Source organism: Mizuhopecten yessoensis, unplaced genomic scaffold (assembly GCF_002113885.1).
Source record: "Mizuhopecten yessoensis strain PY_sf001 unplaced genomic scaffold, ASM211388v2 scaffold1511, whole genome shotgun sequence".
In the NCBI taxonomy this organism is placed as follows: Eukaryota; Metazoa; Mollusca; class Bivalvia; order Pectinida; family Pectinidae; genus Mizuhopecten; species Mizuhopecten yessoensis.
Window position 1 is genome coordinate 827847 of NW_018404083.1, and position 27628 is coordinate 855474.

General features: G+C 34.7%; 2 protein-coding genes across 3 annotated transcripts; one reads left to right on the forward strand and one right to left on the reverse strand.

Moving 5' to 3' along the window:
* The first annotated feature begins 501 nt into the window (after nucleotides 1-501).
* On the forward strand, nucleotides 502-5912 carry LOC110463603 (toll-like receptor Tollo). Its single transcript, XM_021518350.1, has one exon. The coding sequence runs from the start codon at nucleotides 1043-1045 to the stop codon at nucleotides 3077-3079; it is 2037 nt and encodes a 678-aa protein (XP_021374025.1). The 5' UTR covers nucleotides 502-1042; the 3' UTR covers nucleotides 3080-5912.
* Nucleotides 5913-15767: 9855 nt separating this feature from the next.
* LOC110463428 (tyrosinase-like protein 2) lies at nucleotides 15768-27140 on the reverse strand. 2 transcript variants are annotated; one of them, XM_021518024.1, is made up of 4 exons: nucleotides 27053-27140; nucleotides 18798-19226; nucleotides 17880-17992; nucleotides 15768-17315 (listed from the first exon to the last, which is right to left on the reverse strand). In XM_021518024.1, exons 2-4 carry the CDS (start codon nucleotides 19206-19208, stop codon nucleotides 15779-15781), a joined length of 2061 nt encoding a protein of 686 aa, XP_021373699.1. In that variant the 5' UTR covers nucleotides 19209-19226; nucleotides 27053-27140; the 3' UTR covers nucleotides 15768-15778. The 2 variants fall into 2 exon arrangements, with proteins under 2 accessions (XP_021373699.1, XP_021373709.1); XM_021518034.1 differs by having other exon boundaries at nucleotides 27049-27098.
* Nucleotides 27141-27628: the final 488 nt, after the last annotated feature.

Sequence of the window (27628 nt, forward strand, 5' to 3'; positions counted from 1 at the left end):
CTCGTACAGATCGGATTCAAATAAACAACAGATGAGAAAAAACAAGGTATCTTTAAAGATTTATTAATAATAATTTGATTAATAAAGCTGCTTAAGTTTAAGGGAGCTGTTCACTGAACAACATATCTACTTAAACTAGCAGCCTTCACGTCTGACAGGAAGCGCGGCGTATAACATGACGTGAACTACGTTGTACTCTCCTCGTTGCCTTAGGCTCCTTGAATCTACATGGAAAAGAGGCCTTCCGCGGGTTGCTCTGCAAACCTCGTCAAACAAATTCTTTATATGGAAACGCCATAAATTTGGACAATCAACGTCTGTGTCATTGATCTTTAAAAAAAACATTCGAAGTTCTGTTCGGTGTGTCAAATGTATCATTTGTGTGTTTATGGAGACCTACATAGGTCAAATATTGATATGTAAATTGCTGATGGAACCCCATAGGTGAATTTTAGGGAAAGGTATGTATGTTGTGACTTATGATGTACAACAACATGGGAATATACAAGACATCAGGAAAGGTGGATGTGTTCGATTGGTAACAGGCATCTTTCATTAGATCCACCTAGTTGGTTTAGTTCCAGGAAAGCTGTTTCGTGTATAGGTCAAAATATGCACAGGATCTAACGCAAGAATGTTTACACCTGAAAGTGACAAGGATATCAATGTGACATCATCAAAAACAAGGACACATGAGTTGATGATTTGCAGAGTGAACCGGATTTTGGTTTATTCTCGGGATTAATACATTCTGCCTAAAACAAACATCATGATTGGCCAAGTCACTGCAGTATGACCTCCGTCGTGTGCCGTTCTGAATATCATCACAGGAATTAAATGTGAATATCTCTTTCAGAAGAAACTGAAAGACTGATTTATGATGGAATGTGCTTATAACGTTTGAAAAATGGAAGTACCATTTTGAACATATTTCAGCGTAAGTGAACGATACATGTAGCATCGAGTCGCTTAAACGACATAAGAGCGTGTATTTATTTCATTGAATATCAACCATTTCTCTATCAACATTTCATTCCCTTTCATGAGCGGCATTATGGGGCGTTTTCATTTACTCTTCATTTCATATTTAACGACTTTGCTTATGTACTGTGGTATTGTTAGGTCCATTGCAACCTTTTCTCCTTTAAATGCAACAGAAATTCCAGAGCCTGGTTTGGTTTCAAAGAATCACTTTCTGCCGGTTGGCTGGGAAGATATGTGCACGCTGAAAGAAACAAAACAGAACAGTGTTTATTTTCAATGTTTTATTGATACTAAGTATTCAGGTCTATGGCGACTGGACGTTCTCAGAGACTGGATATCCACGTCAAAATATCGGTACCATTTTCATGTGTATTGTTCTAGTTGGGCAAACGTGTCCATTCCCTGGCCAGTAAAATCACTACACCTGGTCAGTTTAGAGGTCAACGAATGTTTGATCACAGATTTCCTGTCTGAATCATCATTCGGGGAGACATCTGCATCAGCCGTTCCCGATCAGCTTATTGATCTGAGACTCATTAACAGTCAAATATTAATCGGTCTTGTTGGATTAATTACTTACATGAGTAATATTGCCAGTATGCCAAAAGATTTCATCTGTGGTCATGAGGATACAATCGTGGACGTGGCTTTACGAAACATTACCTATATATTTGACGAAAGCGATATCACTGCTTTTATAGGATCTTTTAATGAAGAGGAAAAAGAATCAAACGGATCCACGCATGCTCCTGTAAGTCTCGGAAGTAAAATAATGGATGTTGGCAAAACATTCTTGGACGAAAATAGAAAAATACAACACAAGTGTGACTATGCAAAACTTAGATACATCGACCAAAGCATTAGTGCCACAAAATCCAGATATCATATTGATGTGCTTACTGAAAATTCGTTTTTCAAGGAAGTACGCGTTTATAACATGTCTCGGACGAAAATGACTATTTTGAATTCCAAATTCAAAACATGGTGGATGGATTTTCCGAAATTGGAATTTCTTGATTTATCTTACAATTACATAGACGTGTTTGATATAGACACAACTGCTGTTGCATGGGATTTACCTCTACTTCATGTCAACATAAGCCATAACAATATAACAAGGATTACTGCAAAATATATCACTAAATTGGCTAGGCTGTCAGCTGTTTTGATCCTTAATCTTGAAGGGAATCCATTTCATTGTGATTGCAGTCCTGACATGGAAAGAGTTGTAGATCTTGTTCAAAATGGTGACATCTGGATGAGTAAATTGTATTCACCATACGCATATATACGTAATCTAAAGTGTGCTACCCCTGAAAGTGCAAAAGGGAAAACATTTGTAAGTTTGACAAGAGCTGATATGTCATGTGAGATGACATCATACGCACCTATAATAATATTAAGCATTGTGGTTGTGTTTCTTGTTGTTCTGATTATTGTCATGGCAAGATACAGGCGGGAAATTCAAATTTTAACATACACCAGATTTCACATTGTCCTGTCCTGTCAACCACAGCAGAGTTTTCAAAACAAGATATATGATGCATTTGTGTCGTATAGTAGTGAAAACGAAGGATGGGTAGTAAAAACTTTCCAAGCTCTTGAAGAAGAAGAGCACATAAGAGGGTCAAACGGGTGCAACTTCCGGTTCTGTCTCCATCAGCGAGATTTCATTGCAGGAAAAACGATATTTGACAATGTTATCGATAGTGTAGAATCCAGCCATCATACCGTTATCATTCTCTCAAAATATTTTTTGAACAGTCACTGGTGCATGTACGAGTTTCAGGAAGCATTTCAGCAAAGCATCATGGAGCGGAAACGTCACCTAATTGTTGTACTGATGGAAGATATCCCAGAGGCAGAGCTGCCAAAAGAACTGAAACGTTGTCTCAAAACTTTCACGTACATCAGGAAAGACGACGCCATATTTCACGATCGTCTTATATACGCTCTGGCCTTAAAGGGACAAAAATCAGTCGCGGACGTCCCCAAGAAGGTCGAAAACCCTCCACCTATAACCATGGAGGACAAGGTGTCTGAAATCAATGGTTACTATAACATCGCATTGGAACCTGATGATATAACGGTATGAATAGAACAATTGAAATATTCATCAACAGTCTCCATTGTATGTGCTTCCTTGGAAGTACAAGTGTTCCTGATACCATTAAACCCGAAAACATTATGATATAAGAAGCACAAAAAGACAATTATAACATTCATCAACAGTCTCCATTATTTGTGCTCCCTTGGCAGTCCAAGTATTTATAATACCATTTAAACCCTATGTTATAACGAGATAGTTAGCATAATTGCAATATCCATCGATAGTCTTCATTATAAGTGTTCCCTTGGAAGTACAAGTGTGCATGATACCATTAAACCCGACTGTATAATGCTATAAGTAGGTCAAAAAGACAATTGAAATATTTCATCAGCAGTCCTCATTATATGTGCTCCCTTGTGATACAATTTAAACCCGATGATATAACGATAAAGATAGAACAATTGTAATATCCATCAAAAGTCTATATGATATGTGCTCCCCTGGCAGAACCAATATTTATGATACCAATTTAACCTGATGTTATAACGATTAAGATAGGTCAACAGAAATATTCATTAACAGTCTCCATTATATGTGCTCCCCTGTCAGAACAGGTGTTCATGATATCATTCAACATCATTCAAACGATCTCGTAGTGCTTTATTACAATTAACACAAGCTATATACTGAGTCGCTTTATGCAAATAGTTTTTATGTTAATAATTTTATAATTTTATGAACTGATATGGAAATGTTTTTGACGTCTGATACTTTATTATCGCCAACATGCTTATGTTTGTTCATTTAACCTGATCCAGTAAAGGTAAACTCTCAATTGGTTCGAATATGACAGAACCAGATAACCAAATCTAAGTAACCATTGATCAGAAAAGCTGAACTACACCATGGGTCATTATTATTATTTACTGTTTTTCAATGGTCCGGCCCTTTTAAAGCTTTTTTCACAGTTTTTTACGGCATTTCAATTTTGATATAACGTATGGCATATCGCCTATTTAAAAAATAATACTTGTGAATGAAATGTTGGGAATATTCTCCCGTGTATTATGTACAATGATGAACCATTTTGAAACCATAATGATCCCTGTCCCACTGTCTGTGGGTTTTTTCCCTATATACAGAAGCCTCCCGTAAACTTCCATTTTGATATAACTGTAGAACAGTTGGGCAAGGAAACTTCCGTTGATCAGGTAGCTCAATCGGTTAGTCCGGGGTTTGAATCCCGATCTAGCCCCGAAGTATTTACGCTCAGAGCACTGTTGTTGGTTTCAGCTGTATTATTTCTCATAGAAGTCCCACAAAGTATTTTTTTTTCTTTAAAATTGATCAATTAAAACTATAGTCATGCCGGGAAAACAGCTCCCTATACTTACTTACAGTTTCTAGCAGTGGGACGAGTGTCCTTAAATAGGCCTTAATAACATTAAGCTTGATACAACCTAGCCCGTGAATCGGTTGCTTTGTATACATCTATCAAGTATCTATATATAAACAAAGTATTAATACAAATTATCGTATTCCGTCTGAATTGCTAAAACAAGCCAAGTCGCCATGCATATTGAACTGCTTGCGATCGATTTGACTCTCATAACTTGTATTTTGAGTTTTAATTACCATTTTAATAGCGTATATACATTTTATTCATTTTATCATTAAGCTGGGAATGCTTGTTAAAAATAATTCCAGGTTGACCTCTAACCTGATTGGTTGAACCCCTTAAAACCTACACTTATGTCAGACTGATACATTTACGTAATTTTTGACTTAATAAAAATTGATCAAATAGCTCATGCATAACATGTTTGTCATCTGTAGAAACTGTTGCTATGAATTTATAAATTGTGATCAAAGGATTTGTATATATACAAAAACGAACGTCAGATACATTTAACGGGCAAATGAATGTTGCGTAACTCTTAATCTAAGCTTTTTACATGTATGAAATTTAGGTATGCTTTTTATGTTTGTGTTTATCCAACCGACGTAACGGATTAATTCAATATAGACACATTCTTCCTGGAGGGAAGACAAACATTATGTAACAGGTTAAAAATGGTTGTCCAACTTCAATGAACATCTTAGATTGTCAACTTTATTTAATATCTTTAGATCGAAATTCGGTTTCTGATATATTTATATGTATATATTTATTATTGTAAAGAATTAAAGTGATCATGGTACTGATGTTTATATGAAAGTTAATTTGAAATACACTTCCTCAAAACGCCTAAACTGAATTGCAAATATCTTTAAAGTTGACAATACAACATGATTGATATAGGTATATCAATTATACCGATGAAGAGTTTAAAACCTAATTATTTTTATGATTTTCAGCTTCTGAATAACGTTAAAGTATTATTATTATCACCAAAAAAGACGTTAGGACACATTTATTTCCTATTAGTCGAAATATCCGAACAACGTTAATATGTACTGTCTTATATAGCCGTTTTACGATCATGACGGACTTGTGTCACACAATTGTATTAGCGAAATCTGTTGTCAAATGATTATGCATAATGTGACAGAATGACAGAACATATTGTATATATAAATTTGTTATAATTTGTGTTACTATATATTCCATATAAGGATCCCTGTCCCGCTCCATTGTGGTTTTGCCTATATACCATAACCTCCCCTTAACTTCCATTTGGTATAACTGTAACACAGTTGGACCAGGACACTGCCACCGACCAAATCAGTTAGAGCGATTGTATATCAATATGAGGTCCAGGCTTCGAATTCCGATCTATTCTCGATGAATATGTTTTTACACCCAGAACACTGTTGTTTATTTCATCTCTATTTTTTCTGATACAAGTCCCACAAGGTATGCTTTCCATTTCAGAAATAATTTATCAAAGCTATAGTCATGCCGGAAAAAAACAGTTTCCAATACTTACTTACAGCTTTTGGCAGTGGTACGGGGATCCTTCAGGGGTTTATATTCTATCGTGTTTCATTATTCCAGCCAGCCACATTATTCCCATTTTAAAAGTGGTTTAAATGTTCACTTACACTACGACGAAAGAAAGAAAACGCAAGTTTAAAATAATCTTTGTTTGAAGATGCAGAAAACTAAAAACGTAATCATATTACTGCACTGTGTGGTCATACCTTTCATCTGCAAGGCTTGGGTTATTGAATGCTGTAGTGTTTGGTTCATGAGATGCGTTCAGTTCGTGTTATTGGTTGAGTAACGCTCGGGTTACTAGATGTTTATCAATTGGGTTATTGGAGGTGTAATGTTCGGGTTATTAGGTGTTTAACTTTTGGGTTATTGGATGTGCATTGTTTGGGTTATTGGATGTTTAACGTTTGGGTAAATGATGTTTGGGTTGTTGATTGAGTAACGTTTTGGTTATAAGATGTGCATTGTTTGGGTTATTGGATGTTTAACGTTTGGGTAAATGGATGTGTAATGTCTGGGTGATTAAATGAGTATCGGTTGGGTTATTAGATGTGCATTGTTTGGGTTATTGGATGTTTAACGTTTGGGTGAATGGATGTGTAATGTTTGGGTTGTTGAATGAGAAACGTTTGGGTTATTTGATGTGCATTGTTTGGGTTATTGGATGTTTAACGTTTGGGTGAATGGATGTGTAATGTTTGGATTGTTGAATGAGTAACGCGTGGGATATTTGATGTTTCACGTTTGGGTTATTGGATTGTTATTTTAGGATTTTTTGATTTTTTTAATGTATGGGCTACTGGATGCGAAATGTTGAGGTTATTGGATGTGTAGATTTGGGTTATTTGGATACTTCTTGAATAGAAATAAAGAAATAAGGCAACTAAACATTGGGTAATGGTGGCTGGTATAGTGAAACTTGGAAATACAATTTAAAAATTATGGATAAACTTATTAAAGTTTGTCAAATTGACTATGTTTATCAAGAATATATACATGAATTTGGAATAATTGATATGTAGATTGTAATACTTAATGATATATTTGATTGTTAGCTCAATTAAGTTGTACAAAATTGTTATCTGATGACGTTAGTATCATTTAAATGTATTGCACATTGATATTGTTTGATAAATGTACAAATACTGTACTAACCTGATACAATGGTTTGTATTTTATGTCGGTTTTACATTTTCAAATTATTGTACATGTACACATTAAATTCTGAAGTATATTATTACCAGTGAAATATAATGTTTTACAGGAAAAATAAAGATGATGTTGTGCCACTCTAGCAAATACATATTTCGTTTGTCTTATTATCCTTGTTCTTCTACAAGAATCCCCGTGTAATCATTTCCTTTGTTCATATTTTACCCTTGTTTTATTGATTTTGAGTTCAAATAATGGTTTTCATAGGTGGCGGACCATCTGTCCTCTGAAGCTCATGTCTTTATAATGAAAAACGTAATACAGAGAATTTTCTTCTTGTCTTTTCGTATTGCAAAGTTATCTTCTATTGTGAGCAGGTATTGATTGTTACGTCATTTGTTTGTGAGAGTAAAGTCATCAATTTTTGAGAAAACGACGTAATTTTCTCACACAAACCAATGACGTAACAATCAATACCCGCTCACAAGAGAAGATAACTCTGCAATACGCAAAGACGGAATATGTAAAACAAGGCCCGTATTCATAAAACTGTCCATATGTTCAATCTCAGATTCTGTACTCAAACCCGTTTTCTTATTCCTTTGTTAAATTCATAATTAAAATCACATTTTCTCAATGATATGGAAGAAATATGGAGATTCTTAAAGTCAAATGCAGTTTTCAATGTGAACACGCAACTTTTTTGTTACGACACCTAATTTAAGAAAGTTGGCTTGCGCACAGTATCCACGCTTGACCATGGGAGTGGTGTCATAAATACTGGCCCAGAACTTACACGTGTACATAAACTCAAGTGCTTTACAAGTAGTTTCGAACAAAAGAATGAGAGTTCCAAATATTTTTGTATAACCAAATAAATAATGTATGAAAAAGTAAAATGATTTACATCGTCATGTATATTTTTATCCAAGAATGATTAATCATATACACACCTGGATTTTGAGGTTAGCCATTTTGGTTTTCATTTGATGTCATATTTCGCGTGATCGTGACTGCCCGAGGGCCAGATGGAATGGTCTATAATCGTCATAAAAGCTGATACACATTTCGTATAATTAGGAAGTTATACACATGTATGTTATTTTATCAATATGGTTATAGTTGTTAGTTATAATGTAAAACCGCTGATTCTAAAGAAAAAGAAATATATCCGGGTACCTCGGCAGTCGTGATCGCTACAACGCGCACTGCCATTTCTACTGTGCGCAATCAAGCGTGAACTGCAGACCACTCAATCTTTCCAAGAATTTTATTTCCCCAGCGGTGGCAGAAAACGAGAGTGATGTCTGATAGGGTCAGTTGTTATCCCTCTGATGGCACGTTGGTTTTGCCCCGTGGGTTTTCCTTCACCGCGAAAACAACATGTGTTCCCTTAGCGGCGTCGTAATGAAAGCTCTTCTGAGCTTATGTTTGTTGTTGACAATATAACGTACACGACGTTAAAGCAACACTACTTATTTTCATATCTGTAACTCTAAAAAGATTTTTTTCATTTGTAAACTGACTTCAAGTAAAATTTAAATTGTCGATTTTTCGACATCAAGAGGTTTCTTCCCGATCTCCTTTGTTCTATCAATGGGGATGGCATTTCTACTGCAAATTGATATACACCAATACAAATTCTATTATCACACTGTAACAAAATTCTCACCTCCCTGTGGTCAATCCACTTCATGTAATTTGGATGTTTGTCCAAACTCCTAGGATGGATATTATTCAATTATGGACTTCAGGTAAGGTCTATCTCTGGATTATGGACCTGGTCTGAACAATATTCACCGAGGCCAAAATCATATAATAAACTTTTTTAATGAATTCCAACTAAAACAGTGCTATATTGTTTTAAGGGTTTGGTGGTGGTGGAGGAAAGCCAGGGTACCCGGTGGAAAAGACACCAACCTGGCGATACTGTCGACTGCCCCACGTAGGCCTCGAACTCGCGACCCAGTGGTGGAGGGCTAGTGAATATAGACGGTCAGACGCCTTAACGGCTCGGCCACCGCAGTCCCGGGACAGGGACTCTTAAATCAAACTATATATCCCCGACATAGTCACTAAGCAATCATTCAAGACATTGATACCCCGTTGTTAACAAGACAACGGCCATAGAAATGTCTGCAATGTAGAAACGGGTTTTTTTAATCAGAATAAAAAGACACGGGTATTTTAATTGGTCAACCGAACTCCTCCTCTACCCAAAATATTCTGATAGCTTTAATCTGTAACCTTTACCCTCCATTAACCGTAGAAGCTGTATGATATTATTGAGGAAAGTAAACGATCGTGATATTAACGTCATCCAGATATATGAGAATGTTTTCCTCAAAATGTTCGTTTGATTTAGGAACTATTTCTCGAAGTAGAATCAGGTTAAACAAACATACAAACTCAACTTATATTAAAATGTTGTCGGCTAATTTCAGGCACGGATATTTATATCACGAATTAATTTAAATACCATAGTTATTTCATATCATTATACTACATGTACTTGTAACATTTCGTGCTTAAAGTATTAAAGTAGCTTCAATTGGATGACAATTTCACCATTTAACATATCTGAATTTGCTGAAAATCATAATAACTTTAACTGGCACGCAATAGGTGGTGATTAGAGAAATGTTCAGTGAAAAAAAAAAAAAAGGAAATTTACATCTCCCTCAAATAAAGACATTTGCGTCACGTTAAGCCCATCTATTGATTTGTGTCCGTAAATCGTCAAAAATTCATTATAGTGTTGAAGATTTATAATTTCTGCCTAGAACAGGAAGAGTTATCCCCCATTTGTAAACGTCAAATCTATATTTTTATGTTTGCACGTTGTGATCCTGAAATGTTTATTCTTCATACTATTTCTGATGATATTTTGTACTATTTAATATGTTGTGTTGATAAACATGAATACACTAATTCAACTAATTATTAAAAACCTAAATTATAACAATATGCCCCTGGACTACCTTAGTTTACCTTTATAATATTACTTGTTAAGGCAAAGGTTACCTACAAGTTAAACTATATTTTTACCACTGTCACTTTTGTGAATTATTTGTTGAGGTCCTTTTCAAAATAAATTTTCACACGTCGCACGTTGCCATGCATTGTACAGAGTTGTTTGAAATTTGAATGTTTGCAAATAGAAACAATAATTTAAAAAAAAATGAAACAAGATAGCTACAGGCATCAAATTCAATACCTTGTACAAACACAGCATTAAAATTGAGTGTCCAAGTTGACAAGGGAAGTCACAGCCAGAAAATAGTCCTTTTGGTTGCTACTCCAAGTAAAAAAAAATAACCTCCGAATGGAACTCTTTTTCGCGAGTATAACTGACGGAGTTGTCCCCCTTTACCTTAAAATGCTGTGTCATTTATTGAAATATTCAGACACCTTTATAGAGCGATACATGTTATTCGACAATTAATCCTGAAATGAAATACGATTCCAACGTTCTTTTGTTATTTCTTTTCAGTTTGATGTAAGTTCACATATGTTAGCGAGATATAAAAGGATGGAATCCTTATTTTATATGGTCGTATTAGTTTCAGAACCCTTTGGCGTTTATAGACCATTAACCTCCCTTATCAGAATAGGATTCAACCCTTATATATTTACATTCAATACTTGCGATTAAAATATATGAAAGCGCAAGTGCTTTACAGATCAACGTGTTTCTGATTTTTAAACATTTCATATTAATATATATATAATACCCATAATATCGAACTATTGCAAGTTCATACCACGGAATCAATCGGCTTATCTCGGCTGATCTCCGTACCCTTGATGACGGTACGGAATCTGCCAAATTGTGGCGAGTGCCACGGAAGAGGCCAAAACACGTGACGTTAAATTCACTGTGTTATGTTGTCTTGGTAAGATAAATCCTCTAAATTACAGGGATTACGCTCTCCGAACCACAGGAATATGTTACAAAGAAACTGAAGGCTCTGTAAGTGCCGCCTTAAGCATGATACTAGCAGAAGAATTTGATCCTGTTATGTACGTTAAAAGATTGACTGGTTTTGAAGTCGGGTGTCGTTACTCTGTTATCTTCAAATGGCATAGCCTAGCGAATGGTCATATTTTATTTACCAGTCAAATAGCTCAGCACGTGCCATTGATTTTTGCCATGACATATCAGCCATTGGTTATTGTAATGACATATCAGCCATTGTTTTTTTCATGACAGATCAGCCATTGTTTTTTGTCGTACCATATCAGCCATTGGTTCTTGCCATGACACATCAGCCATTGTTTTTTGTCACAACATATCAGCTATTGGTTCTTGTCATGACACATCAGCCATAGTTTTTTTCATAACATATCAGCCATTTGTTTTTGTAATGACATATCAACCATTGGTTTTTGTCATAACATATCAGCCATTTCTTCTTGTCATGACATATCAGCCATAGGTTTTTTTCATAATATTTCAGCCATTTGTTCTCGTCATGACACATCAGCCATTGGTCCGTGTCGTGACATATCAGCCATTGATTTTTGCAATGACATATCAACCATTGGTTTTTGTAAAAATATATCAGCCATTTCTTCTTGTCATGACATATCAGCCATAGATTTTTTTCATAACATTTCAGCCATTTGTTCTTGCCATGACACATCAGCCATTGGTCCGTGTCGTGCCATATCAGCCATTGATTTTTGTAATGACATATCAACCATTGGTCTTTGTCATAATATATCAGCCATTTCTTCTTGTAATGACATATCAGCCATAGATTTTTTTCATAACATTTCAGCCATTTGTTCTTGTCATGACACGTCAGCCATTGGTCCGTGTCGTGACATACCAGCCATTGGTTTTTGTCATGACATATTAGCCATTTGTTCTTGTCATGACATATTAGCCATAGGTTTTTGTCATAACATATCAGCCATTTCTTCTTGTCATGACATATCAGCCATAGATTTTTTTCATAACATTTCAGCCATTTGTTCTTGTCATGACACATCGGCCATTGGTCCGTGTCGTGACATATCAGCCATTGGTTTTTGTCATGACATATCAGCCATTTGTTCTTGTAATGACATATTAGCCATTTGTTCTTGTCATGACATATTAGCCATAGGTTTTTGTCATAACATATCAGCCATTTGTTCTTGTCATGACATATCAGCCATTGGTTTTTGTCATCACATATTAGCCATTTGTTCTTGTCATGACATATTAGCCATAGGTTTTTGTCATAACATATCAGCCATTTGTTCTTGTCATGACATATCAGCCATTGGTTTTTGTCATCACATATTAGCCATTTGTTCTTGTCATGACATATTAGCCATAGGTTTTTGTCATAACATATCAGCCATTTGTTCTTGTCATGACATATCAGCCATTGGTTTTTGTCATCACATATTAGCCATTTGTTCTTGTCATGACATATTAGCCATAGGTTTTTGTCATAACATATCAGCCATTTCTTCTTGTCATGACATATCAGCCATAGATTTTTTTCATAACATTTCAGCCATTTGTTCTTGCCATGACACATCAGCCATTGGTCCGTGTCGTGACATACCAGCCATTGGTTTTTGTCATGACATATAAGCCATTTGGTCTTGTCATGACACATCAGCCATTGATCCTTGTCGTGACATATCAGCCATTGGTTTTTGTCATGACATATAAGCCATTTGGTCTTGTCATGACACATCAGCCATTGATCCTTGTCGTGACATATCAGCCATTGGTTTTTGTCATGACATATTAGCCATTTGTTCTTGTCATGACATATTAGCCATAGGTTTTTGTCATAACATATCAGCCATTTGTTCTTGTCATGACATATCAGCCATTGGTTTTTGTCATAACATATCAGCCATTTGTTCTTGTCATGACATATCAGCCATTGGTTTTTGTCATGACATATCAGCAATTTGTTATTGTAATGACATATCAGCCATTTGTCCTTGTCGTGACATATCAGCCATTTGTTATTATAATGACATATCAGCCATTGATTTTTGTCATGACATATCAGCCAATTTTTATTTTAATGACATATCAGCCATTGGTTTTTGTCATGACATATAAGCCATTTGGTCTTGTCATGACACATCAGCCATTGATCCTTGTCGTGACATATCAGCCATTGGTTTTTGTCATGACATATTAGCCATTTGTTCTTGTCATGACATATTAGCCATAGGTTTTTGTCATAACATATCAGCCATTTGTTCTTGTCATGACATATCAGCCATTGGTTTTTGTCATAACATATCAGTCATTTGTTCCTTGTCGTGACATATCAGCCATTGTTTAATGTCATGACATATCAGCCATTGATTTTTGTCATGACATATCAGCCATTAATTTTTGTCATGACACATCAGCCATTTGTCCTTGTCGTGACATATCAGCCATTAATTTTTGTCATGACATATCAGCCATTAATTTTTGTCATGACACATCAGCCATTTGTCCTTGTCGTGACATATCAGCCATTAATTTTTGTCATGACACATCAGCCATTGGTTATTGTCGTGACACATAAGCCATTGTTTTTGTCATGACACATCAGCCATTGGTCATTGTCATGACATATCAGCCATTAATTTTTGTCATGACAGATCAGTCATTTGTTCTTGTCATGACACATAAGCCATTGTTTTTTGTCATGACACATCAGCCATTGGTCCTTGTCGTGACATATCAGCCATTGATTTTTGTCATGACAGATCAGCCAGTAATTTTTGTCATGACATATCAGCCATTAATTTTTGTCATGCCAGATCAGCCATTAATTTTTGTCATGACATAACACAGTGTTTCAATTAACGTAACAGAACGTAACCCCTGTAACTTTGAGGATGGAATCAAGAAAGAAAACGTAATACAATTATTCATTATATCAATTTATTCGTTTAATTTAAAATAATAAATACAGCAATTATTATATACATTCAATCAACAATATATACTACAAATGAATTCAGATGTAACGGGACCAGCACTTCTTTACCAGGTTATGTACAAATATATGTAATCAGTTATGCACAGCCACTGACCTTTCCTCGATAATCAAGGGGTTACGCTCACTTTCACTCTCTGCACCCATGGAATATGTCATAGCAAAATTGAAGCCACGCGCCTAGCTATTTGGTCTCAGATGAAAAAACACCTGACCAATCGCTAGGCTGATAATAGTCCTTTGAAGATTACAGGTAAGCGAACACGATTTCAAAGCCGATGAATTTTACGGGGTCTTCCCCGAACAGCAACTCTGCTTAAAATCACATGTTTACATAGGTGGCCAGTTGTGATGATAGTGAGTTATAGTCTATTGCAGAAATGGTGCACAGGTAAATCAACTTCTGATAAGTAATCAGATAATCAATAACTGCTAATAATTGCGGGGTAACGAGATTCTTTTGATGTACATCAAAGGATCAAACTAGTCTTCGTGTCTCAACCAAAAGGCGGCGCACACTGAAACTTAAATTTTGCTATGACAAATTCCAGGTGTGCAGAGAGCGTAACCCCTGGAGTTTCGAGGATGTCATTTAACACTCTATACGCATCCTCGATATCCAGGGGTTACGCTCACTTTCGCTCTCTACACCCATGGAATATGTCATAGCAAACTTGAAGGCACGAAGATAGCTGTTGGATTGGTGTCAGGTAAAAACAACTGACCAATCGCTAGGCAGAGTCCTGTCCTTTGATCATTACAAAGGAGAGACGCCCGACTTCAAAGCCTGTCAATTTTTACCGTTACGTGACCACGAGATTCTTTTGATGTACTATCAAAGGATCGAACTAGTCTTCTTGTCTCATCAACAAGGTGGCGCACACTGAGCCTTCGATTTTGCTATGACATATTCCAGGGTTGCAAAGAGCGAAAGTGAGCGTAACCCCTGGATATCGAGGATGCGCTCGACGTTGCTGAACCATTGAGCGCGTCCGAGGGGTATACCGCACCGCTGGAAATACTAGCTTACCAGTATGGCAATATTTCCCCTCATATTCATGGACTCTTACATAACGACAATAATATATTCCATTAATTTCAATATCTTAAAGAAACGCTTAAAATTACGGTTATCAGGAACATTTAAAATCAAAAATAATTCATTTGATAAAAATACGAAATATGGAACATTCCAAATTAAAATAATTAATGCATAATTCAAAAAGCTAAACAAAGTAAACAATTTTACTGCACCATGTAAATATTTCGTTAATCAAGGACTTTTAATAATTAATAATGATTTAATTATTTCAATCGACTTTTTTAATCTTGCTATAACTTCCCACAATACCGAAAACTAGACAATAATTCTCCCTCTCACTGAAAGAGGGAACTCTGACATTTAGCTTTATTTCAAGGGTGTGACGACGGGATGGTTCCTACAAAGAATTGAACATTATTGCGTGAGGGAATGTTCGCGTGGTGACTTTTTAAACTGGTAAAGATGTTAATTTTCTTTTCGCCTTGGTCATGATTCTGAAATCATGCATATTCTATGTAGGTTTTAACCTTGTAAATAAATATTCGCGTGTGTATATTTTCACGTTTATTTACTAAGCATTTTCACACCGCCAAAATGTTTCCGATTTTTAACGGTACGCGAATCAGTCACCTGTAAGAATTCTTCTATATCTCCCTTTATTTATTCAATACCCAAGGCCATTTTATGTTATAGTCGCATACAAACGCAATAGGAGTATCAATGATCGATATTGTCTTTTTATCTAAACTCAAAATTTCTTCTACAGCATCAAGTAAGGAAGGAGAATACATTTGAGGTAACTCATCTGAGACGCGTATCGTTCCGGAGCAAGGCTTATACTTCATTGGGTTAGAATGGGGCACTTGGCACATGGGCTTGCACGCTCTTCCACACGAATCATATGCGGTTATATAAGCCGTGACGTCACCTATATCCGGGTTCTTAATGCCAACGTACGTCACTTTAGTCGACATGGTGACAGTTTCATCAACCACAGCATAATCTTTGTATCTTCCAGAATAATCAACACCATCTGACTGTACATATACTCTTGACGTACGATTATCTGAGATTATGCATTTTTCATGTTTCGCAAGTTCTAAATCTTCATCCAGCAATAGCTTGTCTAAAACATCTATTTGCATTTGGTCGCTTGCTTCTTTAGATGGTCGTTGATAAATTATTTTCACCGGAATAAAGGACCAAGCATCGACATCTCTTACTCCATCTATGACGAAAGTGTTTTCATAGTCTTTATGGAATAAAATATTGTTGTCACTTAAAATCTTTTTTACCTTTTTCGATGCTTTTCCCAGACTTCTTTTATGTCTTTCGCCTTTGTTGGCACTTCGCCGTTTTCTAAATAGAAGACCACTTAAATGAGACATAAATGGAATCTGAGGTACCTGCACTCTGCGTTGAATTCCTCTGGAATATACCCGTGGGTCCGTCAAACGTACTCCTGTTTGCGAAAGTAAGTTTCTAACTATTGAAGGCTCGGCAGGGACATACCCTATTTGACTGTTTATCTGTGAAGGAAAAAGTTCCGGATTTTCTATCGGAATGCATTCCCCTCTTACACAGCGGAACAAATACGGATTTCCACAAACAGGACAGGACGGAGGCGCTTCATACTGTACCAGATCTCCGAAGAAATCGCTATAACAATCAATATTTGTTAACGCAGGAAATCCGTCAACTCGGCGCATGCGATCGTGAAAGATACGCGAGGATTGTGGGTAATCTCTGGCAGGATTGATTCCATATTGTCTCTGCTTGTGTCTGAATTGTTCCCAAATGTAATCTATATGTGCGTGGAGACAATAGAACACGGGATCAGCTGTAGACGTTTCCGAGACGCCCATAGCGCCATCCAACCATGCATGGGGTCCATTGTGGATACCCTCAAGACTGAATATAGGCGATGCTGATCCCTCTGTGATCTGGAAGCCGTATATTTGAGACAGAACTCTGTTGATGACTCTTTGCGACAAAAGTGACCCGTCACTACCGATGTTTCTTGTCAGGGGTACTCCAAATGTCTGCCACCCCCTAAATGGACCGTTGATCACGAGCCCATTACCGTTTCCAAAATATCTTCTACTCCAGACGATAGATCTGGTGGGATCGATCATTTTGAAGTCTAGTGAGGTATCCCAATATGGAATAGAAACACCGAGAGCAGTTTCCACCCTGAAACATAAAGCAGTTACTTTGTTCGAAATCCAATTCACTAAAATGAGACACAAGGATTCTTTTATGAAACATCTTCTAATACATTAGATTTGATTTCTGTTTTTTACAACTAGAACTCGTTAATGGATTTATCAGATCATTTAAGTGACCTGTTATTAAAGTCAATCTATTTTATCACTGGTATTACAATACGATGATTCTTTGCAAAGAAGGTATTTTAATTGCAATTCAACATGTATTTCTAAATGAATTCAATCTAGCTTATAGTATAAGTCTTAAAAATTTCATAATATAATTATTGATATAAAGGAAGTGATTTTTAAGAAAATAAATAAGGAACAAAAATTAATAAAAAATAAAATAAAAAAATTGTGCCCAATCCTTTTGCAGAATTTATGACAATAAAATATGTTTAAAATAAAATACTAATAAGGAAAATATTTAAAAAGGAACGGGGAATTAAAAAGGGGGAAAAATATGGACAAAAATATTCTCAATAATTCTTTAAATTAAAACATCTTTTAAACAAATCACGAAGACTTGTTCATATGTAATGCTTACAACAACAGGTAAAGTCTGTGCCAGCCGTAGAAGTTAGGACCTCCATGTGCAGAATGTGATGCTATTCCCTGGTGAAAACTGGCCAGAGCGTCAAACCGGTTAGGAGAAACGTCCTAAAGTTGATAGAGAGAGAGGATATTAGAAGAAACGTCTTGTAATACATAAAGTCAGTAACTTCATTTAAGTCAACATATTACACCAATGCTTACCTTTCGATAAACAAAATATGTTCAACGACAACAAAAGAACTGAGGTTTCACTGTATACCGGAAAATTTTCACTGCAGTATAATTTTCATTTTCTTTTGCCCTCCGTAACGAGGACACATTTATCTTGTGGGAAAATATAGGGAAACAACACGATAAACAAAGTAATTAAATGTGAAATGCGAAATTTACACTGGGCGAAAATTATTTCAAGGGCGAAAATTTGACAGGGCGAACATTGATTTAATGGGCGAATGGCGAAAATTTGACTGGGCGAACATTTCCCGGTATACAGTATTGGTCTTGTTCTTTGTATCGAGTACTAATTTTGTTTTTGTTTGTCAAAGTTGCGGCAGTTGCTTATTTTACTCTAGTTTATTTACAAAACAATGATCACGATCATATTTCCCTTTTTTGCGCGAATATTTAGTTCAAGCATATATATTCTTGAGATTTAATCGTCTTAATATTCAATTATTTCAAATATATGCAAATTTGGACTTGTAACCGTGGCAACAATAATTGAAAACACAAATAAATATTTCTTTAATTGTATTTGGGAAATATTGAATATTAAAGAAACGTGCAGTTGTTAGAAAGCTAAATCAAATATGTTAAATTTGATGATTTTGGTTCCCAAACTTAACTTCATTTTTTTAATTACGAAAACAATAAACTTTTAAAGCTGAAAAGGACATATTTTACGAATTACCGTTTGCATTTTCAGCCAATTCATTCTTCCTACAAAGTCATCCCATTCTTGTTGAGACAGTGTCCTAAGTTCCCTTCGGCGCCTGCGAAATAAACTCAATGAGAGCTGTCTTTTATGTCGATGATTCCAGTGATCTCCTGAAACCTTCCTAAACAGTGCCCCAATGTAGGACATGGTTTCATTGGAAACCTCGTGATGGTATCTAGTTCCAGCGGTAACCCACAGATACTGGTTGATACAGAAACTGTTGATGTCTTGGGAGGGAAGCTCTGTTACACTGAGATTCCATGTTCTCTCAGAATAGCACGACGAAAGCTCGTCTGGCATTTTGATTGGCTGTATCAGACACGTGACTTCCGCTAGCAACACAAGGCAGCCAAGCATGATGGCAGACACACCTAACAGCTCCATGTTGATCGTCTGGATCACCTGAAATACCACAAAATATGCGTTTTTAAGGATCCCTGTACCACTGCTGTCAAAAACTGTAACCATATATTAGAAACTATTTTTTCAGACATGAACTATGAAATACCCCCAACCGCAATTGTGTCTTGTGTCAGCTGATAATATTGGACAGACATTGAAGCTTTAATAAATCGTTCCTGAAAAGAAACCATGACGCAATACATCTCTAGCACACACACAGGCATACACACATAGAGAGATATTAGCCAGGTGACATGGGACTAGTAGCTAGCGCCTGATACGGCAGCTCCTGCAAATTCCTCAAAAATTGTATTGATTAATGTATATGCGTATTGTATTGATTAAATAAATTGTATATCAATGTACTGTAAAGCGCTTCAGAGTGGCCTATTCTAGCTAAATAGGGCGCTATATAAAATTTTGTATATTATTTATTATTATGCATACCTTACGGGACAATAAAGATAAATTAGATGAGTGCTCAAACCATGATTCGAACCCTGGACGTCAGATTATTATACTGTTGTTCTAACCAACAGAGATTCCTGGTCTAGGAAAGTACTGTCCAATCGCGATACTGTTATGTTTAAATCGAAATTAATGGGAGGTGACTGTATATACGAAGTAAAACTAAGCATCGCAATATTTAGGATCCCCCGTGCCACTGCCAGAAACTGTTCCTGTTCATTTCAAACTCTTTACCGACATAACAATAGCGTCACTGATACGTCACTCTGATACGTCACTTTGTGAAAAGAAATGCATAACTATCAGCACTTTATGAGAGAGAAAAAAATTACAAAAGTTAAATAAACAAAAGTAAACGAAACAATATTAACGAAAGTGTTATGAGAAGAAAGAATAGATAAGACAAGACAGAGATCCGCACCTTTGACCTCAGAACACAATTAGGTCGCTATCAGCAACAAAGTTATCTGATGAGCGGTAGATCTCTGGCTCAAAACCCATACCTACAGTTAAAGCTAAAACGATAATAAGGGGAGGTTACTCTGTGTATGAAAAATAAAAATGGTGGAACTCTTTAGTGTTCTGTTTGAAGTGGTGGGGAAAAGGATCATTTACAAGAAATAGCAGCAAAGCAAGCATAAAACATCGGACGAAAAGACAACAGAGGAATATCACAAGTATTGGTAAAACACTGTACAAATAAACATGAATATCGGCGGTGAAATCATAAGCTTTTAGTTTCCTGCAATGCATAAAAATAACGTTATGGGGTCCCATGACAATTCAAATACAATGACATAGTTCTCAGCGATGGGGTCAAATGTTCGATGATGAGAAATAATGTATTAAATTACAAATAGAAAATAAAGAAGTAATCTAAGGTACAACATATAATCGCAATGATTAAACTATTTTGTTATGATAGGTAAATACAAATGAAAATGACTGATGATAAAGAATATAACTAAACCTGGTAAATTAGTATGAATTATTTTACAATCATACATATCTATTGCAAATATCAATAGATTTATTAAAAGCATGACAGTTGCCTTTAATGAGATCTTTGGTGTTTGTATTTTGACAAATGTAAACAAAATACAGTTCATAAGTCGCCATGCATATAATGTTATTTTAAATAGACATTAACAGTATTGTCAAATGCTTATTTGAGGCTACCGCAAAGGTTCTTGCGTGCTTAACGTACAAAAAATTATTCTGTTAAAACGGAAATGGAATCGCTTACAATATAATTTCATGTATGACACTCGAAATACATCTGCATACTTCCGTGTTGTATTTTAAGACTAGAAACCTAATGTAGCATAATGTTTTAATACTCTTGGCTTTTTGTTAACTTTGGGTAGGTCGTTGAACATTGTACTTTTTCTCATACGATTAACATAGCTAAAACGATGCTTAATTGGCTTTCGCAATATTTGTATTATTTCATATTGGTTAACGTTAATGAAACGCAATTACTGAAAAGGAACTTAAATACATTTTTTTTTTGTCAAATTAAAGTCATTATAAATAAATGAATGAAAGAATCAATAAATAAACGAAGTTTTGAATTTGCCATTAATCTAAAAAACATCATAAGACCCATATGTTCGTCCATAAGTCTTTCGATAGTATAAAATATATATGAAAATAGACCTAACATCAAAAAACTTTAAAAAAAAAAAAAGGCTAAAGAAAACAACAGTTTACTTTATTCCAGGGCAAAACATATACACTACTCCATAAAGTAAACAATTGGTCGAAAACTATTTGATTAACCGGTTGAATAAAAAAAAAGCTAACAATACTTGGATAAACGGGTCGCTAATGTTTATCGTTAAAATATTGATATATGCTAGGTGTCAATTTCGTAATTAATATACCATAATATGTTCATTGGGAGATGATTGACACTTGACATGTGATCGCCTTTGAAATAATTATCATAACATCCATTTAATCAGTCAACGTGTCGATTTCCGTTCTGTCATTGATCTTAAAGTTTACTACAATTCGTGTCAATTTCAGTAATATCAGAATTGAAAACACACTTTTTTTATTGTACAAACAAACATTCTATCAATTATCGAAAGTACGAATCATCAGTGAATATTGTCATTTCAAGTAATTGAATTCGTGTCTATTTAAATCATTTTAACAGTAGATACCCATGTCATTTGTATATACAAACATTCAATCAATTATCAAAAATACAAGTTATCTGTCAATATGGTGTAGTTTTTTCGGAAATTAAAATATTGATATTTAAACACTTGGATTTGTAGCAATTTGAATAATTTCAAGATTTTACGAACAACTCTTTTGTACATACAACCATTAAATTAGCAAGGAACTGAATGATCTAATGAAATGTTTGTAAATTAATATTTTAAACACTTTAGGTGATACGACAAACATTAGTTGATATTAAAGTTACATGCATATTCAGCAACAACTGGTTTCAGCCCCTGTTTCCTTTATATATCTACGCATAGAAAATATGTTTTTTTTGTGTGACCGGATCCATTCTTGTTGCTGTATTTTTGTAACGAGTATGCGTCGAGATTGTGCCATTGGTGTTTTTCCTTGTGTATGTTTCAATAAGAATATTGTATTGTAGGAACCGATCATCAAATTATGATTTCTTGAAAATTTATTGGATCAACTTTACCTTTTCTTCCTGGTTGCGGAAGATCATTGCGTACGACCTTTATCTAATTCATTGAAGTTTGATCTACATTTATCTATAAATGGCACTTCTAAAATCATAATTGATAGGCTCGTCTTTGAATCCTTAATGATTACCCACGTCAAATAAATCGACTGTGGTTCATAGTCGTGTTAAATCAATACGTGCGTTGAACCTTTCTCTGTTCACCTGACCTTTCGAGTAGAGGAAGCACTACGTTTGAAGCATTGATCTTTCCACTAAGTATTCTTTGCGATATTCCCATTATATTATTTGCTAGGAGATTAAAAATGCGTAACTAGAATTGTATCAACCTACTCCATTTAATAGTACTTCGAACTTCTTTGATATTACATATTGAATAAGTTAATTATGGCATGGGGATCCTAATGTGTATTCTTCATTTACCTATTTAATAGAATGTTTTACTTCCTCTAAATTAACTCCGATATGATAATGTGGCAGGTATTTATATTCTTTTATTTCATGTTATTCAATTATATCCCCTGCAACAAAGCTATATGGTAAAATTGAATCAGCTTGCCAGTCTGTCTGTCCATATATAAAATCTTGTCCTGACAGAGTCTTCTAAAGTAACAAGCCGATTTCATCAATACTTAATGTTGATGATTGGGTCATCATTTAGCATTTAGTTACGTACCTGACATTAATTTTTTCGGTTTGGCCTTATTTTCCCCAGAACTATTGCCTTTTTATCATTTCAAGCCCTGTTCGGCCAAATTTCCAAAACTTTTGTGACCAATTACAATTAAACTTTCTGGGAGTTATAGCAGGGGACCAACTTGTATTTTTGGGATTCAAGATGGCTTTCATTGCGTCTAATTGGTTGAGGCAATAACAGTTCTATGTTGTCTACTTTGTTGATGCCTTATAATAATGATATATATAGGACAAACTTCCTAAGAAAAAGCAAACTTTCAAATTTCGGAAATCTAGATAGCCACTATGGCCTCAGAGTGACTGAGACAATAACGGTTATAACTAAGAGTTCTACGGGCCAACTTTTTTATTCTTTTTGGGAGAAGTAGATTGGAAATATACTTCATATTAAAGGTCGACCTTTTAAATTTTGGAAATTAAGATATCCGGTATTACATCTGAATGGCTGAGTAGGATGGGGATGTGCGGGGCGAGGGACCTAGTATGCTGTTAGACGGCTTACAGTTTTAATAAACTTGATATCGACTCAAAAGTAGGTAACTGCTACACATTTGAAATTAAATACTTTTATTTTCTAAGAAGGTAATTATATATATTGCCTGTGGTAAAAATAATATTGTTCATTTTTGCTGTATAACAGATGATTTAAATTATTTTATCAGGCAAAACAAATTTCTACCATAAAACTATGCATATAAGTTATAATCATAGTAATAATTCGTCAGAATTTCTTACTGCTACAGCTTGGTATTTTAAGACCGTCTAGTGATCTTTTTTAAAGAATGTCATAAATGCTTAACATTTCTTTTAGAGCTATATATTTCTATCACTCTTGATATAATTGCATGCGGTCTTACCCTGCAAAGCTGGTCAACAATTAGCACAAAATTATATCGATTTTTACATTTTTTTCTTACTTTGATATTAATTGGAAATAGATGTTTGTAAACGTGGGTCTACTACATCTTGAGTTAATCAATACATATTAAGCTGATCAAAGCTACAAATGTGAAAAGAAATATGCAAATAATGAATTGGTCAAACGGAAAAGTAAGGTGAACTGGCTACAAAAATGCACGTCGCATTACAAATCGCTTATTAAACATGTATTCTGTATGTAATTAATTAAATAGGTGGTCACAGGTGGTACCACTCATTAGATATTCAAATAAAACATCGGGAAATTGTAGTTGGGTCGTATTTGTCTGGGCTATACAGATATTGCATGTCACTCAAAACATAAATGTCAATTTTAAAAAACCTCATTCAGTTAGACAAAAGCCAGCATCATATGCAAAATATCCAATCTATTACTCATGCACTGTTTGACTTAAAAAAAAGCATTCAACAGACGAATATGATTTTCACAGTGATTGAATATATGCCAAATATAAATACATTAAGTGACATTTCGACAATATCAATTTGATACATCCATATCAATGCAGCATGAAATAATGATGTATCAATATAACCATCTTGAATGTTTAATTGCTGGTCTGAAATAAAAATGCAATTTCCCAGTTTTGTTCAAACCAAACTATCATATAATCAAATTATGTAATTCTCTGTTAAACATATAAAGGGTGTCGCATACTTAAGACTTTTTTATGCACTTTCTGTTTCTGGTCCAGCTTACCATCATTTGTAATTTTATTCGGGTTATAAGGAATACTTAGCTTTTACTTTTTAATAATCGTTCAAACCTAACTTAATTATTAAACATTGTTTTCATCTATCAACTTTTTCAGTACAAGCATTTAGTCAAAGAAACGTAGTGAGATTGTTCATGTTAAGAGATAAATGTTAATCAAGATAAATATCAATCAAAATAGTCTCTTACCAGAATGCCTTTCATTTCATTGGACAATTTATCACTTTGATTTTATACGGAAAAGTTTTCAGGGTTAAAACCTAGTTTTATATAACATAAATCCTACCAAACGATGTATTAATAATTATAACTTTGAATAGACATGGATGTTTGGTTATCAACATAAACGTTTAACCTTTAAGCAATCTTTAACGGATTCAACTTGAAATACTTCAATTTAAGCACGGGGGTTCGTTATAAATGTCTAATAGACATAGGCTATACGTAACATGATTTAAGCGAAAAGATTGTTGCGTTATAACAGCGCCCTATAAGTATCCTTTGTAGTAATTTTTTTAAGAAATTGTTTTTTTTAAAGAGTATCTCACTTTGAAAATAATTTATGCTTGATAATTAATTTAATAATAATTAAAACGTCAGAACAAGACAACATCCGGGAGCATCCATCAAGGCTGTGGGGATAAAACATTTGCATTAACCCATTGACCGCAATCAAAAACCATTGCATAATAGACCACGTCTTTTAAGAAGGAAATAGATTTTCTGATTATGTTAATGCAAAGCTCAGTCATTTTTATATATATCTTAGAATTATTTCATCTTTTTCTGTTTAGGGAAATGCCAAGAAAGGGGTTTAGTGAATTTCCCTCGAAAGAAAGACGTTTTAATGACTAGCGTTTAATATAAATAGTATTGTATCTGACGTCATAGAGGTAACACGTGCATGTAGATTATGTAATTGAAATCATCATTTTATGGTGTAGGCGGGAAATAATTGAATATGCAGTAGTCTCATTTATTATTCATCTTACCAATCATACAATGCAACATGTGCACAAGAAGTATGCACGTAATCATTAAAGGTGTTTCTTGGAGCCGTTTATGACATCACTGTGTTTCGTTTGAACCGCTGAATACATTTATACATCTGGCTCAAAGACAACACGGAAACACTAGCATAACATATCCATTTAGTACTAGAGTTCAGTAACATGGTCCATATTTAAAAGAAACGCTTTGAAAAGTGTACATATTTTTACATGAATATAAAATACACAATCATATAATTGTTTTTCATTGCAATGAATTGTACTCGAATGAGTTTTAGGAATAATTGTATGATCCTATTTCTTCATTTTCTTTCTGAAGGGCTAGACTATTCAATTGATTGCAACTTCAAATTGATGCTGTGGAGGTTATGAATTAATTTTAGTCGTAAAAGACCATCGAAGTAAGTACGTGACAATGAAAGGGAAAATGACTTTTATACATTGATACCTCAGCAGAAATTAACTTTCCTTTTCAATGTAACTTCAGTATAAACATGTAAAACACATTTAATGAATTATCATTTTAATATGGATAATCATTTAAATATACATAATTGAACTGCACACAGCAAGACTTGCATCGATTTCGGTAGCTACAAGTGCACATTAAAACCGGAAGTATTGATGACAAGAGTTATGTGTTCAATCGGGGTTTTTTCTAGCTTAACGTATTTCATGATTTCTTAAAAAAAAATTACATGTGTAAATGCATCATGTGATCATATTTGTATATTGTACGACTTTGGAGTATTACAACTCACAAATGCACGACGCTCAAAGATGGTTAGGCTATAACTGCAAGATCACCCCTAATAATAAAAAGCCAGACGTATTCCAAAACCACTAATACAAATACCTCACAAAATATTTGATGTGTAATTTTTGTAAAATTGTTAAATATATACACTGACACATAACTCATTAATCTATAACAATTTAAAGATTCTATAAATTTTATAAGATATCTGCAAGTTTGCACGATTCTTAAAAAAAACCAATTAAAGCTCTTGATTTTTTATAATATGAAATGCTTTTTACGTATTTTGTTATATACATTATAAACATTATTACATTTATGACGTTAATACCTACATAGAGTATTAAAACACAGCAAGATGACATGACATCTCATCATAAAAGTACTAACGACAAAGGTTTAATTTGATTACGTTTCCCTAGCTATATATGTTTCGATGATCTTTAGAGGATATGAAAAATATTGCTTTTATCTTTATATTTATACATAACAGCCCAATGATAAGTTTACACTTCATAGCATGACATAATAACAAGCTAATACCTCTAAGATAAACATACTTACGACAAGGATTCTGTTCAGTGGCTTTCCCAGCTATGAACATTTAATTATCATTTCACCATATATACACGCAATATAAATACACATGTGTAACAAGGGGATAGTGATAGCTGTATGCAAATTATCACACGTCAACTCCATGTCTCTCGTCAATTTGTGACTGACAGTAGGTGTCAAATATGTCTCTCCACTACCCCCACTAAAACCATAAACTATGACACATTCGTGTCTGTCGATGATAAGCAAAGAATATGCATACGACCAAGTTGTACATTGTAAGCAATAGTTTGTGGGTTTGTGGGATTTCATTATTTTGACGGGCCGTTTCTGCGGGTGTAATGATTTATCGTGGATAGTGCTAGGTCATTGAGTCCGTATCCTCCTTTGTTGTGACGCATATTCCATATTTGAAACCATTTAATTGCATACACTCTTAATGCATTGCTTATAGAACATATGCAAACTTACCGATACATGATGTAATATTTGCCATTAAATTCAGTGCGTACGAAGTGAATCTAATTGTCCTGTTTTTTTGGGGGAGTGTGACTGAAATATTCAAGCGATTTTCACCAATCG

Excerpts from the sequence above, each read along its gene's own strand:
- LOC110463603 (XM_021518350.1), top strand. The coding sequence starts at position 1,043 with ATGAGCGGCATTATGGGGCGTTTTCATTTACTCTTCATTTCATATTTA.
- LOC110463428 (XM_021518024.1), bottom strand. The coding sequence starts at position 19,208 with ATGGAGCTGTTAGGTGTGTCTGCCATCATGCTTGGCTGCCTTGTGTTG. Across the intron at positions 17,993-18,797 it reads ATTGGCTGAAAATGCAAACG|GACGTTTCTCCTAACCGGTT; the intron begins GTAATTCGTAAA and ends TATCAACTTTAG. Across the intron at positions 17,316-17,879 it reads CACAGACTTTACCTGTTGTT|GGTGGAAACTGCTCTCGGTG; the intron begins GTAAGCATTACA and ends TTTATGTTTCAG.